This window comes from Acomys russatus, chromosome 11, assembly GCF_903995435.1.
Source record: "Acomys russatus chromosome 11, mAcoRus1.1, whole genome shotgun sequence".
In the NCBI taxonomy this organism is placed as follows: Eukaryota; Metazoa; Chordata; class Mammalia; order Rodentia; family Muridae; genus Acomys; species Acomys russatus.
In genome coordinates, this window is record NC_067147.1 from 29,820,259 (window position 1) to 29,834,936 (window position 14,678).

The 14,678-nt window shown below is 44.3% G+C and overlaps 2 protein-coding genes across 3 annotated transcripts in view; one reads left to right on the forward strand and one right to left on the reverse strand.

Annotated features, from left to right (window-relative positions):
• Positions 1-4,111, reverse strand: part of Bend6 (BEN domain containing 6) — a 41,473-nt gene extending 37,362 nt beyond the window's left edge. For both annotated transcript variants that reach the window (XM_051153026.1, XM_051153025.1), the window contains exon 1: positions 3,941-4,111. The gene's annotated coding sequence lies outside the window, so the exon portion shown is untranslated. The remainder of the gene's footprint in view (positions 1-3,940) is intronic.
• A 474-nt stretch (positions 4,112-4,585) lies between these two features.
• Positions 4,586-14,678, forward strand: part of Dst (dystonin) — a 405,110-nt gene continuing 395,017 nt past the window's right edge. The window contains exons 1-2 of the mRNA XM_051153028.1: positions 4,586-4,810; positions 5,346-5,380. Coding sequence (XP_051008985.1) covers positions 4,630-4,810; positions 5,346-5,380 — 216 coding nt within the window. The 5' untranslated portion in view covers positions 4,586-4,629. The remainder of the gene's footprint in view (positions 4,811-5,345; positions 5,381-14,678) is intronic.

The following is a 14,678-nucleotide window of genomic DNA, read 5'->3' on the forward strand; positions in this document are numbered from 1 at the left end:
TTTCTTCCATTTCTATGATTTCAGTTACAGTCTGTGCGATGGCTCTTCCCACATCCATTTTTGGTTTGGATCTCTCTACCTACATTTACTCTTTTTTTTTTTTTTTTTTAACTTTTTCACACTGTTACCCTTATTATTCCTTCAAAATTCGCCGTTTCCCACTCTGGCTCAGAATCTGAGTCATCTTCCGTTATTCTCTCTCTATCTACACAGGTTGGGGTGGAAACTTTGCTTCCTCCTGCTATTACTTCCTGACCTATTAATTAGGAAATTGTCCCACACCTATTGACTCCAGGGAAACAAAATACAAGATATTTCTGCTTCATTAACACCACTGGCTTTTTGGTAGGGTTGGCCACACATGTGTGCACATGACTGGGTATACCCACGGACAACCTGAGGTGTTGCACCACAGTGGCAACCTTTCCTTTTCTTGAAAAGGGTCACTTGTTGCATGTAACTCTGTATATAGGCTACACTTTCTGACTAGAGCTCCCCAATGCTGGGATTTCAAACATGCAGGCAGTCCAGTTTTTGTTTGTTTGTTTGTTTGTTTGACATGGGTCCTCATGCTTGCAAGATAATCACTTTACTGACTGATCAATTTCTCCAGTACTGTCCCCATCCCCCAACAGAGGGGGCAGAGGTAGTAATGGGAAAAACCCAGGAAGGACTGTTTATGAGTAGGGATTTTCATTGCTGTGACACATGGGCAAAGTAAAGGGAAAAGATTAGCCTTGGCCTTGAGGTTTCAATCCAGTAAGGTAGACTGATAAGGTAGATTCACACACACACACACACACACACACACACACACACACACACAGGGAGAGGGGGAGAGAGAGACAGAGAGAAGAAGAAGAAGAAAAAGAAAAAAAAGAAGAAAAAGAAGAAGAAGAAGAAGAAGAAGAAGAAGAAGAAGAAGAAGAAGAAGAAGAAGAAGAAGAAGAAGAAGAAGAAGAAGAAGAAGAGAGGAGAGAAGAGAGAAAAGAGAAGGGAGGGGGGAAGGCCTGTGTTTTTTATGCTATCTGGCCCTCTAGCCTATGGGATGATGCTTTTCACATTCAGGTTGAGGTCCGACCCCCCCCCCCCCCCACTTCATCCTCTCTGAAAACATTATTACAAACAAATCTAGAATTGTGCTTTGTTACCCTCTTAGGCATTTTTCCATTGGACCAAACTGATAATCTTCTGGTCCATCAAAACTAAACACCACAGGCTGCTCATTAGTAATGGGCAGACAAATTAATAAAGCTCCCTTCTCATAAGGGAGCCAGTTTCCTGTCCACTCAGTGTGTGCCTTGTAGAAAAGTGTCAGGCTCAGGGTCTGCTTTCCATGCAGGGATTTGTACAGGTCGGTTTGGCCTGCTTGGCTGTTAGAGCCATCCTTTATCTATGAAGGGGCAGGCACACTGAGTTAGGGAAGTAAGGGTAAGGTGCCCCATTTTGGAACTGCACCTAAGCAATGGTCTTTAATCTGACTTTACCCCGAATAAGGTTAATATTTTACTTTCTTTTTGGATTCTCATGTGGTCTTTAATCTGACTTTACCCCGAATAAGGTTAATATTTTACTTTCTTTTTGGATTCTCATGTTTATTTTTATTGTGGTGAAAAATACAAAGACAAGAAGGGCTATGGGATGGCTCACTTCTATATATCCCATTGCAAACTCTCTTTTTTCTCCTTAACTTTCTGCCCCCTGCCCTTTAGGAGGCAGATTACAGTGGTAATAATTCTCTGTCATAAAAGCAATAAATTACAACATTTTCCATTGTGTTTCTTCATTTCCTGGTATGAGAGATTTGTGTCATAAGCATTCTTTTTCCACCCTTACCTCCAATCTTAAATTTATGACTTTTACATAACATCAATTATTCTTTTTAAAATGAAAACCCAGCAAGAAGACAAAGCATAAATTCTACTAAATTAATTTCCCCAAAGGACAAATTGGCTAATTTAATATATATTGAACTCCAGGATGCATTGGGTGGCACACAAACATACAGAAACAATTATTAACATGCCATTATTTGGAAAGGAAACAGTAAATCAACAATAAATAAGAAATTAATGGACTCATAGACTAAATTCTTCCAAGGACTTTGTTTGTTTATTGTATGTATCCTTAAGACAACCCAGACAAAGAACAGAAATAGATACATATAAAAAATTCTATTGCATGCTAGTTAAGCATTTGCCTGAGAAGGGAGATAAATGATGTTCTTGTGTGCGACTGAAACTTATAAACGGCTGCAGCAAGACTCAGGGTGATAATAATTGCACTAAAGTAATAGTTCAGAGAACCACAATTGCTATTTACTTGCTTTTTTTTTTTTACTTGCTTTTTGCTATTAAAAAAATGCAGAATTTATGGCAAGTTGATTACTTTGCTGTTTTTACAGTCTTAGACCTGTTTCTGCTCCAAGGTATTTACACCATTTCAGCTCAGTTACAAGCTTTAGCCAGCGAGGGACCTAAGGATGATCTTCCTACATTGCGTTAGTTATTTCTACCCACTGTTTGCAGAAGGCTACTCCAAGACAGTTTAAAACAACTCTACCATGCCTCTGCTAGCCAGTGTGATGAATTCTTCCTTTCATGGAGGGCTGCACTTTGCAAGATCTCAGGCTTTCAATAACCCCTGCATAGCGGATAGGAATACAATTTCTTACTGCAGTGGGATGCAGTATCAGGAAACCTTCAGCTATGTGCACATGATGCAATGCTCCCAGCTCTGCTGACTGCCGGGGACCTGTGAAGCCTGCTTGGCATGCAATGCACTCTGCAGTCTGACATTTAAGAGTCCAATCGTAGCATTTTGGAAGCAAGGTCCCTTCCGTTCTCAGTCCCAAACAACCGAATGAATGATACATTACAGCCGTCTGTATTTGTTTTAGGAAACCAGCATGCAAACAAGCGCACATACCCACTGCTTCCCATACTTATGAATCTAGCATTAGGGCTAAACAACATTTTTCTGCATTTCTTTAAATGCTCACACTTGATAATATATCACCCACCTTAACAGCAGCGAATGGCTAAGCATTTTTGCAGAACTGCACAGTTGGTTTTATATAGTTAGAAAACGAGACAAGTAGTCCTACCAATTCCTCAGTTGACTATCAGAATTTTACAAATTATTTGGTCTCCAAGCTAGTCACTAGAGATCACACAAATATAGTAATATATCATATGTCACATATACTTGCTTTTCTTTGCAATGTGAATAAAGGAGACCAGAAAACAAAAAAATCACCCAGCTCCATAGAGGGAAAGCTAGCATGCCTTAGGGACAGCAGGGCAGGGATCTGCACTGGCCCGCCAAGGCTGCGACATGCTGCAGGCTGCTGCTGCAGTTTTAGCTTCCTCTCCAGGTGGCGGAGACTCTCCGCAGAAGAGCACACCGCAGCACTCACGTCTTGCCTTCTTCACTGGCACTGGACCAGCGACCACTGTCAAGTGTCCAACTACGCTACAGTTTGCGGGTTATAACGGAATGTAAAGGGCTGGAGAAGGGCAAAGGGTCTCGAAGGGTGTGTGTGTGTGTGTGTGTATATGTGTGTGTAGGTGCCCAAGTGTGACAGGTCACCGTTGGCTAATAAATAGTGCCTAAATTTTTTCTCCCGCAGGATTTACAGGCCAATCAAATCACCAACTTCCTTCATTGGTTAGGTTCTTACATCCAAAATCGCTTCTCCATACAAACACAACACATGAATCAGGGTAATATGGCCAGCGCTAGGAATGAAGAGGACCCAAGAGCTTACGTCTGGGCTGAGAATCAGCACCAAGTTTTGGGGTGGGACAGTGCAAGTCTGCAGACCCTGGTGTGCCTCTCCTGAGCGCCCGCTAGATGAGGCCGGTTTGGAGATGGCCCTACCAGGTGCTCGCGCCTCAGTGCGCAAGGACTACCCCCGCCCCCAAACCAAATAGCTCACCCAGCTGCATGCTCTGAGCCCCAGCCTCCAGGCGGGCTCAAGGAGGAGGGAGCCCGGGTCCCCCCCCCGGCTCCTTGGCGCCCCCTGACGACGGCCTCCAGCAGTCGGTCCACGGAGGCTGCAGAGGCGAAACCCGGGGGTCCCGCGCACCGCCGCCCGGCGCGTGGCCTGGCGGGCCGCGCGCGCAACCCAGCCAGCCTGCGGGAGGGCGCGCCGCCCGGGCCCGGCTGCAGCCATGTGCGCGTGTCCGCGCCGCCGCCGCAGCAGCCCGTGACGTCACCCACCGAGCCCCCCGCCAGCCCGCCGCGCCCCGCCCCGCCCCACGTGCGCCGGCTTCGGGAGGCCGAGGCCCGAGGAGGCCACCCGACGATGCTCCGAGCAAGCTGCGTCCCGGGCGGGGCTGAGCCCGAGGGCCGCGCACAGGCTGGGTCGCTTGCGGAGGGAGGGGCGCGGCTCCCGCCGCCGCGCAGTGTGCTGAGTCATGGCGAGAGCTGTCCGCTGCTCTCCATCAGTCGTTCCGGGGCCGGCGCGGGGCGTGCAGCCATTGGGCCGCGCGCGGGACCGCGAGCGCCGGGCTTGACGCGCTGAGCCGCGCTCGCCCGTGTCCGCCGCGCCCGCCCTGCGCCCCGCGCCCAGCGCGCTCTGCCGCCTCAGCCCCGCACCGCACGGCCCCCCGCCTCGCCCGCACCATGATCGCCGCGGCTTTCCTCGTTTTGCTGAGACCCTACAGCATCCAATGTGCTCTCTTCCTCTTGTTGCTTCTGCTGGGCACCATTGCCACCATCATTTTCTTCTGCTGCTGGCACCGCAAGCTCCAGAAAGGGAGACATCCGATGAAATCGGTCTTTTCGGGTCGTTCCAGAAGCAGAGGTGAGACATGTCGCCACTGGCTGCTTCTGGCCAGAACCGAGGTTGAAGCAAGCCTCCTTTGCCATCCCTACCCCCTTCATTGGCCACTTCTCTAAGTACATTTATATATTGAACGCGCCCTGGCCTTTTGCCCTCATCTGCATCCTCCCATCACCAACCACGGAGATTCGGAGATCCTAGAAGGAAGGACTAGACTCCGATTCTTAGGGTCAGCTTGCTAGAGCCCAGAAGGTAATTGTAGCGGAGTCCTGGGCTGAGGTAACCTTACCTTTCCCTAGCCTTTGATGGAGCTTAGGGATAAAAAAAAGTAAGGCGTGATGATTTAGGGGCTCCCCTCCCAACTTTGCTGGAACTTCTTGCAGAGAAATCACCTTAGAGACAGATGGTCCAATACTCCCTCCACCCCGCCCCAGTATGCCCACCGAACTAGAGAGACATCTAGAATGTACTTTCCTGAATCCAGGTAAGTGATCAGTGACTGCCTGCTGAGAACCAGGAGTTAATGAAGTCTCATTTTTCCCTCTTTTCTCCCCAGATGCTGCTCTGAGGTCTCATCACTTTCGCTCTGAGGTAATTTATTTAGTGTACACTCTCAAGGTCAGAAGTAGCTTTCTTTCCTGAGTACCAGGATTAATCATACCCGGGTTAAGAAGCAATAGGCCACCGAATGGGAAGCTTGCACACCCTAAGCCCAGAGTGACGAGCTTTTTAAGCAATTCCATAGTGAAGCCCAGAAAGCGTTTATAACAGTGTGTGTGTGTGTGTGTGTGTGTGTGTGTGTGTGTGTGTGTGTGTGTATTGGAGTTTGCTTTACAAGAGGTGAGAGGGGCCGCCCCTAAAAGTACAGCAGCCCTTAGAACACTTATCCAGGGAATGGACATAAGTTTAGGTTACAGTCTGGATTTGTGGGGAAGCACTTCCTGGGTGCCCAGAGGGGTCGGTAGTTGTGCACTTTGGTAAACCACAGGGCGAACCTCTTAGGACACTACTGCAGAACAGTTTGAACCGTATACGTTCCAGGAAACATTCCTATGGTCTTAGGAAGCTGCCCATGACTGTTTTTTTTTTTTTTCAAACATTATAGCGATGATGATGAACACACACCAGAACATGTACTTAGTATTTGTTCTAGACTGTCATGTCCCTCTAGAGTCCGCGGCTGGACACTGCCGGTGCATGAGACTGCAGTAGGACCAGCTGCAGTTAGAACAGGACACGAGCTCTGCCTCACCCATCGGATTTCTTTAGTTTCCAAATGCCCACTTAGAGTTAGACAGTTTTCTTTCTCTGGGGAAAGCTGCATATACCCAGGCACGTTGGTCGCTTTGTGATATAGCTGATTCTTCTTAGCAAGTATTGTGGTGTACTTCCGGCTCCTAGGAGCTTGTTATTTACCGGAAGTTACTTCACGTTTTACTTGTTAATGGAAGGGTTTGTTGCACCCCGGATTCTTTGCTAGACTGTGATCATTTAGGCTTAACTGCGTTATCATAATGTTACTATGTTGTTGCCTGTGCCCTCCAGGGGAGAGCTCTGTGCTAGTTAAGATTTGTGAGAGAATAACTTGTCAAAGGTCAGCAGGCCTGCACCCAGCTTCCGCTGTATACTAACTAGTTCTGTGGATGTGTTGGGGGGAGGGGCCGCTGGAACACAGTTTTGCCATCTGTAAAACAGGGCCAACGCTACCCTGCAGGGCTGTGTGTGGAAAATTATTTTTTAAATTATGGAAAAATAATTAGCTCGTAGGAGGTATTTAGTTTTTGGTAGCCATCATCCGTTTTGTAAAGCTGAACTGAAAATTGCCAGGTGTGGTGGCCACACCTTTGAGCCCAAGGCTTGGAGGCAGAGGCAAGGGAACTTATGAGTTTGGAGGCCAGCTTGGTCTAAAGAGTGAGTTCCAGGATAGGCAGACCCACATTGTGGGACCCTATCTTAAAAAAAAAAAAAAAAAAAAAAAAGAGGAAAGGAAAAGAAAAAGGAAGAGGAGGCAGAAAAATATGTAAAAATCAAGATACATCTGTAATGAAGTCAGAAAATTAGGTCAGGTTTAAGGACTACAACATGAACTGGGTTTGCTGCAAATAGTCTTTGAGTAGCAGATCAATGAATTAGAATAACTCATTTAGATGCAGCAAACAGAAAATAGTGGTCAAATGAATTAATAAAAATACATTTTTAAGTACTACTAGACTAAAAATGTTTGTATAAGCTATAAGGATACATTTTGGCAATTATTTGTTTCAAATGCAAGTAAAAGAGAGTGTGTATATAATAACCCTCCCATATAGAAATATTAATATATTAGTTATTTCATTAAGAAATACAAAATAATCCTGGTTGATACAAAAATATATCATTACTTTGTGCCATTTATGCTTTAAATTTTATAACAAAATAAATAGTAATTTCTAAAAAAAAAAAAAAAGTAAATAGTGGACAGGGTACAAACAGTAAGATGTAGGAAATTGATTTGAAAAAAGATTCAGCAGTTGCATACACAGAAATGATGGAAGAGCAACACTGCTGTGACTAGTCCTGGACACTTGGCTTATGCACGCTGGAAACATGTGGGTGTGTCAATGTCTTTGTGGTTTTTCAGCTGAAGTTTTGTCTTGAGCTTATACTGGTTACAAAGTCTGGGAACAGCTGCCCAGTGCCTTGTCTTGTTCTGTAAGATTGCTAGTATAGCTTGAAATCCTGTGTATACTTGTTGCTTCCCTATGTGTTAGACTGTGAGCTCCTGAGGGCAGAGCCTTGGTCTCTTATGTCACTACTGACTGGCTCAGGGCCTCCTGTAGAATGGGTTTTTAATAAATATTTATCTGATGAATGAAAACAGTCTTTTGGTGGGCAGAAGAGAAAAATGCCCATTCTCAGAACAAGGCTTAGAATTTACCAGTGTTTCCTTACCTTCCTCAGGCTTTTAAGTTAGTTTGCTTTTCTTTTTGAATTAGGGTCTCACTGTGTAGCCCTAGCTATCTGAGAACTCACCATGTAGATCTGGCTAGCCTCAAACTCACAGAATGCCTGTCCCTGTCGCTTTAAAAAAAAAAAAAATCACCTTAGTGTTTGTAGTAAAATTTAAGATACTCATTATAATGAAAAGGTTCTGTTAGGTTTTTTTTCCCCTAATAAAATAAAATAAAATCTATCTTCCTTAATTTGTTGATGGGCATTGCAAACTAAGCAAGAAATATTATTTAATATGTGGAAGTTCATAGACTGTGTTGCACAAGAATGTCATATTTCATAACCACCTTATAGTTACCACAAGCAGAACATGTCCCCTTAAGCAAAATGCAGGATATGTGTGTGTGTGTGTATGTATATATATGTGTGTATATATATATATATATATATATATATATATATATATATATAATATTTATTTATTTTCCCCCTTAGAACACTATTTCTGCCAAGATTTTTCTCCTTAAGAAGACCTCCATATTTACTTTGATTGAAGCAAATTTAATAAGGTAGAGCAGTCACAATGAATATTTATTCCCACTGTATTCTTTTTTATTAGCAGCTGCTGCAAAATATTGTTATCAAAGCAAAGGCTTTGGTTTTCTGGCAGGTCTCCATCACACTGGGCTAAGTTATTCGTTCTCTCTGTCCCTCTGCCAGTCTTAGCAGTGGGTAATTCACTCTCAGCATTTCTGTCCCGGTTGGTTGAGAAAGGTGAGGAAACGTCTGCTGACTCACTTGGAAGCCTGAACAAGCGATGGGGGAGCCCTGGAACTGAGGAGGTCTAGAAGGCACCTTGCTCTTTCATCTGGGCAGAGGACAGTGTTTCTGCCACCCATGCCTCCAAGAGTCAGCATGATCAGGGGATTTTGGGGGTGTAGGGAGTTTCGGGGTGTTCTGTCTGAGGTTGTCAGGATAATACTTCCTGAGGGGAAACATGGCGTTGAGGTTCCACAGAGGAGGTGAGTCTGGCTCCCGCATCTGAGGAGCTGTAGTCCCCTTTCTCCTCATTGGTAGATAATGGCACACGTCTGCAATCCGCTCTCTTTGTAGGAGCTAGAAGTCAATAGCATGCATGTCCAGAAGGTGCTTTTGGTCCGTGGTCACCACCAGGGCTTTCTTTCCAGGTACTTGCAAAGTTATGAGCTTCTTAATAGGCATAACAGCATATGGGAAAGTGAAATTAACCCACGTAGCAAAGCCAGTACAATTTCCTTGACCTTAGAAACTATAGGTCGAAAGGTTCAGTTAGATAGAACTATGTATATTGTTTGCTCACTTAAAAATTTGCTGTGTGCGTGGTTTTGTTGCAAACAGTTAATGAAGGGATCTCGCACTGGTGAAGGACCGTCTGGAAACCTTGTGTCCATTCTGGTTTCCAGCTGTCTGGCATCTCTGAAGTGTACTTTCCCGAATACTTCCAGTGTTGTGTGCTGTGACTGAACAATGGTAAACTGTTATCCTAGGTACTTGTGGTGAGAGGCAGGTGATGACAGTCTTGACTTTTGGCGACAGTTGCGGCACCATCCTACTGTGAGGGAGAATCGTGGTGTACTTACTGTCCTTCACAGAATGAAGACGGTTATAATGCCTTCGAGAGCCCCAGAGTGGATGGTGCTAGATGATCCCTATTCATCAGCTCAGAAGAATAAGGGGGCCTTGTTTGTGTAAGGAATGAAATCCCTCTATCAGGATCTGAGTAAATACCCTTTCTCCCTGCTTCAGGCAAAGGGACCGAGTTAACTCAGGTTAAGCAGTTCCTGAAGAATCACCCAGCAAGAGACCGGGGTGCTAAGACAAGAACCCCAACTACATTTTGTCTTCTTTTGGTACTGACCTGCATTGCTCATAACCCATACAGAAATGTGCCCAAAATTCTAAATGAAAAAGGAAAATCAAGTTGGATGTTTTTAGTGCATACTTTATATTATCCTGGCTAGACGGATTTGCTATTTGCTCCGTGCACCCATGTTTAGCCAAGGTTCAGTTAGGCTCAGTTCTGGAAGAGCTATGTGGTCCATTCAAGGCCTCTGGCATCATTAGATGCCCAAATGTCCCTGTTCATCAGCAAAACAACCATACTACGTTGTTTCTCATTAAATTTGTATGTTTAACTAGGAATCACCTAGTTTAAATATGTATGTATAAAGAGTTCATGGTGTACACTCACACACACGTAAATAGCTATAACTTTTATGTTTTATGTAGCAGTTTCAAAATATGTTTACATTTTTAAAAACTGTGAAAAAAGAATTACCTAGTTTTCTGGGTTGGGGACAATAATGCTTTATTATTTAACTACCCTTCATAATTAGGCTGTTGTTATAATCATATTTTTGTGTAGTGTCATTCTAGGTCTAGATTAGCTTATATTAATTAAATCAGCTGTGAGTAGTGATAGTACACATGATATGGTGTTCATTTAGTGTGACCCAAATATTTTGAAAGTAAACGTATTAATCTTTTCTTTATGAAGTGCTCTGTTAGAGAGATGAAGATGCTGAGGGGTGGCCATGCCTATAGTATCTTATGTCACCCCAGAGTCAGTGCTGAAATCTTACAGTTACTGGCTATTCTGCTACAGTAACTGAACTGCTGTGATGTTTCCAACTATGAGTCACAGCTGTAGTGAAAGCAGCAGAGACTGTGGCATGCAAATGAGCAGCCAATGTATATGTGAAGATAACAGACTTGTCCTGTCCTAGGAGCTTAGTTTATGATGTACTCAACTCTTACCTTACAGAGTAACAAAACAAGTGCTGCATACAAAAGCAAAAACACACCCCCAAAAGATTAGAATAAGACAGCTCCCGGGCTAGAGAGATGGCTCAATGGTTAAGAGCGGGCAGGGCATGGTGGCACACGCCTGTAATCCCAGCACTTGGGAGGCAGAGGCAGGTGAATCTCTGTGAGTTCAAGGCCAGCCTGGTCTACAAAGTGAGTCCAGGACAGCCAGAGCTGGTATACAAAGAAACCCTATCTCAGGAAGGGGGGGGGGTGGAGAGGGAGAGTGCGCACTGGCTGCTCATCCAAAGGTCCTGAGTTAAATTCCCAGCAACCACATGGTGGCTCACAGCCATCTATAATGAGATCTGATGCGCTCTTCTATCTGATGCTCTCTTCTGTCTTGCCGGCATACATACAATAGAATGCTTATATACAGAAATGAATACATCTTTAAAAAAAAAAAGACAACTCTCACTTTCTCATTTGTCTAAGCAAAAGCATATTTAAAGTTTGAATTTGTCCAACCTGTAGACTGAACAATGAGCCAACGGTTTGGATTATAGAGCAGAGCAGTAACTTCTGGCGTATCAGAAAGGGTTTGTGTGTGTGCAGAAGTAACTTGGAAGCTCTGCCACTGTCTCGCTGGCCACCTTGAGCAAGGCTCTCAGTCTCTTAGCTTCTCACTGACAGCAGAATCCCATTGCAGGCATGTGCACAGCACCACTGCTAAGGCCTCATGTAAAACAGCTTGCCTTCCGGATTGGGCTAGGCCAGGGGTAGGGGGAGGCACAACAAATTATGTGCAGAAAAAGAGTCATTAGACTAGTCTTCATGGGAATGGCAGGTGGTGGGGTGACTGGAGGTGTCCTCAAGGGCTGATATTTTTGTTGAAGTACAGTAGAGGGAGAGTAGCCATTAAGCAGCCAGAGTAGGCATAGCACAGCCCTGCATCCACTCGGTGTCTCGCTAGAGTACAGCTCCTGAGATTCCCTAAAGGACTGTGGAGCGGGGCTATCGGTACAATGAGTTGCATGTACTACTTTACAGCTTCGGTAAAACCATTCGCTTTGCATTTAGGAGGGTGCCTGCCCTGAGCCTCTTAGAGAAGCAAAAATCACTTTTTAATTTCTTTTCGAGAAACTATAAAAAGGAGTCTGGTCACTCCTTTCACCTTCAGGGAGACTGAAAAGTCATGGCCTGTGCTGCAGAGTGCTTGAACAAACAAAACTGCTTGGGCCTTTCTGCTTACTGAGAAGCTGAGATTGGAAGGTGTTGTGCTGTGTGGTTCAAGGATCAGGTATCATTGGATTATGTCCTACCTACAGATGCCATCTGTCTAAGGGGAGAGACAGAGAGAGAAGGGGGAGGGCAGGGTGAGACAGAGACAGAAACAGAGAGGAAGTGGTAGTGGTGGTACTGCTGAAATTTGGACCTAGGACCTCATACATGCTAGGCAATTGCTTTACCGCTGAGCTATATTCCTCATGCATTTGGTGTGTCATTATAGATTCTAATGCAGAATGTATAAAATGCATTAGAATGCAGATGTTTACCACATACAAGAACATTTTTATGAGCTGTGGAAAATGTTACAGTTTTTCCTTCAATTTTAACTTAGCATAAAAATAGGTTTCACTATGCATTTTCGTATATATTTACCCTTATACTTGGTTCTAATATGTTCCTCTTCCATTGCACTGCTCTGTTCGCCTTGGATGACAGTTTTGTTTAGATTTTTTTTTTCTTTTAGTACCTGAAATTTGTGTATCAGCTTTTCAGTTTCTTTCTTGAAAATTCCTCTCAAAGTCTTTGTCAGCTACACTTCAGAATTACTATCTAGAATATATAAACAACTGTAAAAACTCAATACTTTCCAAACCCAAAATTTCCACTTAATAAATTTGCCAGTAATCTTGACAGTTTCCAGAAGAAGAAATACAAATGCCCAGTGATACTTTAAAAAGTATCCAAGCTGGGTGTGGTGGCAAAAGCCTGAAATCTTAGCAATCAGGGAGGGAGAGGCAGGTGGATCTGTGTGAGTTAGAGGCCAGCCTGGTCTACAAGGTGAATGCAGAACAGACAAGGCTACACAGAGAAACCTAGTCTCAAAAAATAAATAAACAATTGAGCAAAAAAGTATTCAGCATTGCTAGCCATTATGTAAACTAAAATTATGTTGACATTCCATCTTGCTTCAGCTAGGATGGCTACCGTCAATAAAACCAAATGATAACGAATGCTGGTAAGGATGTGGGGAAAGAGGAATCTCTAGCCACTGTTATCAATGTGAAAGCTTCCCAGAAAATTCAAACAGAACAGCCAGCTACAGCAGGATGACACAGCTATACCACTCCGAAGGGAATATCCATAGACACACCACATCCCACCCATGGTCATTGCTGCCCTTTTTTCACTATAGGAAATGTCTCCGTCACTGTTCCATTGCTGTAATGCAACTCCACAACCAAAGTGTTTAACTGGGGACTTGCTTACAGTTTCAGAGGGTTAGTCCATGATTGTCATCGTGGAGAATGTGTGAGCAGGGATGCATGGTGCTGGAGGAATAGCTGAGAGCTTACATCTGAGTCTCCTACAAGCAGGAGGCAGAAAGAGTGCCCTGGGAATGCATAAGTTTTTAGAAGCCAGCCCCCAGTGACACACCTCCTCAGACAAAGCCACACCTCCCCAACCTTCCTAAACAGTTCACCAACCAACTGGGACTAAGGATACACATACAGGAGCTGAAGGGGGTAGGGGGAGCTTTCTCACCCCACCCACCACAGCCACTTTGTTTCTCTTTCTTTCCCTCCCTCTCTCTCTCTCTCTCTTTCTTTCTTTCTTTCTTGTTTTTCGTGACACGGTTTCTCTGAATAGCCTTGTCTTTCCTACATTCACTTTGTAGACCAGGCTGGCTTCGAACTCACAGCGATCTGTCTGCCTCTGCCTCCCGAGTGCTGGGATTCTGTTTCTCGCAGATCATCTGTGTCACTCCTCAGTGTAGCCTGATTTCTGCTGCTACTCCTTAAAGTCAAACACCCTTAGCTCAACATGAATTCCCAAATCAGATGTTTCAGTTTTGGGTTTAATTGGTGGATCTAGTAGTTGACACTGCTGGCCACTCATTTCCTCTTATAACCTTGGTCTTTGGATGGCCCTTTGAATGACCCCACGCCATCTTTTCTTGCTCTCCTTACTTCTGTTCATGTGCTGAATCTCTTCCTATTCATGTTTTGCTTTTTGAAAAACTGATTTGTTGAGTCCTAATTTACAAACAAAGTGTGATTGTTTTCACTGAACCCATAAGGTTGAACAGTCATTCACAATTAAACGTTCAATGTTCGTCACCTGAAGGGAAGTCAGTGACTGTTGGCAGTTACTTCCTTTTAGCCATCTCTTTTGCTCTCTTCCTCTTTTCAACCTTAGGAAGCCATCAGTCTGCTTTCTGTCTCAAATTTGCTGGGCATATTCCTTGGTTGGTACATCAGTCTCTGCAGCACTCCCCTCCTCTGCCCAGATTTGTTGGCTCCATTGGGCTCCATGTGGAGCTCTTGACCCTCTCCAGGGCCCTCTATTCCCCATCTCTTCCATATGACTTCCTGTGCTCCACCCTGAAGTCTGGCTGTGTGTTTTAAGTATCTGCTTGGATCTCCTGCTGGGTGGAGGTTTTCATAGGACCTCTGTGGTAGGCTCACTTCCTGTTCCTTCTCTTCAACTGCTTCTGGGGTCTATTCTATTTGCCCTTCTGAATGAGAATTAAGCATTCTCCCTAGGGTCCTCCTTGTTATTTAGTTTCTTTAGGTCTGTGTATCGTAGTGTGGTTATCCTGTATTATTAGGCTGATATCCGCTTATAAGTGAGTATATGTCATGCGTGTCTTTCTGGGTCTGGGATGCCTCACTCAGGATGATATTTTCTAGTTCCATCCATTTTCCTGCAAATTTCAAGATTTCTTTGTTTTTAATAGCTGAGTAGTATTCCATTATGCAAATGTAATACAGTTTCTTTATCCATTCTTTTGTTGGGGTACATCTAGGTTGTTTCCAGGTTCTGGCTATTATGACTAAAGCTGCTGTGAACATAGTTGAGCAAATGCCCTTGTTGTATGGTGGAGCATCTTTTGGGTATGTGCCCAGGAGTGGTATGGATAGGTTTTGAGGTAGAATTATTCCCA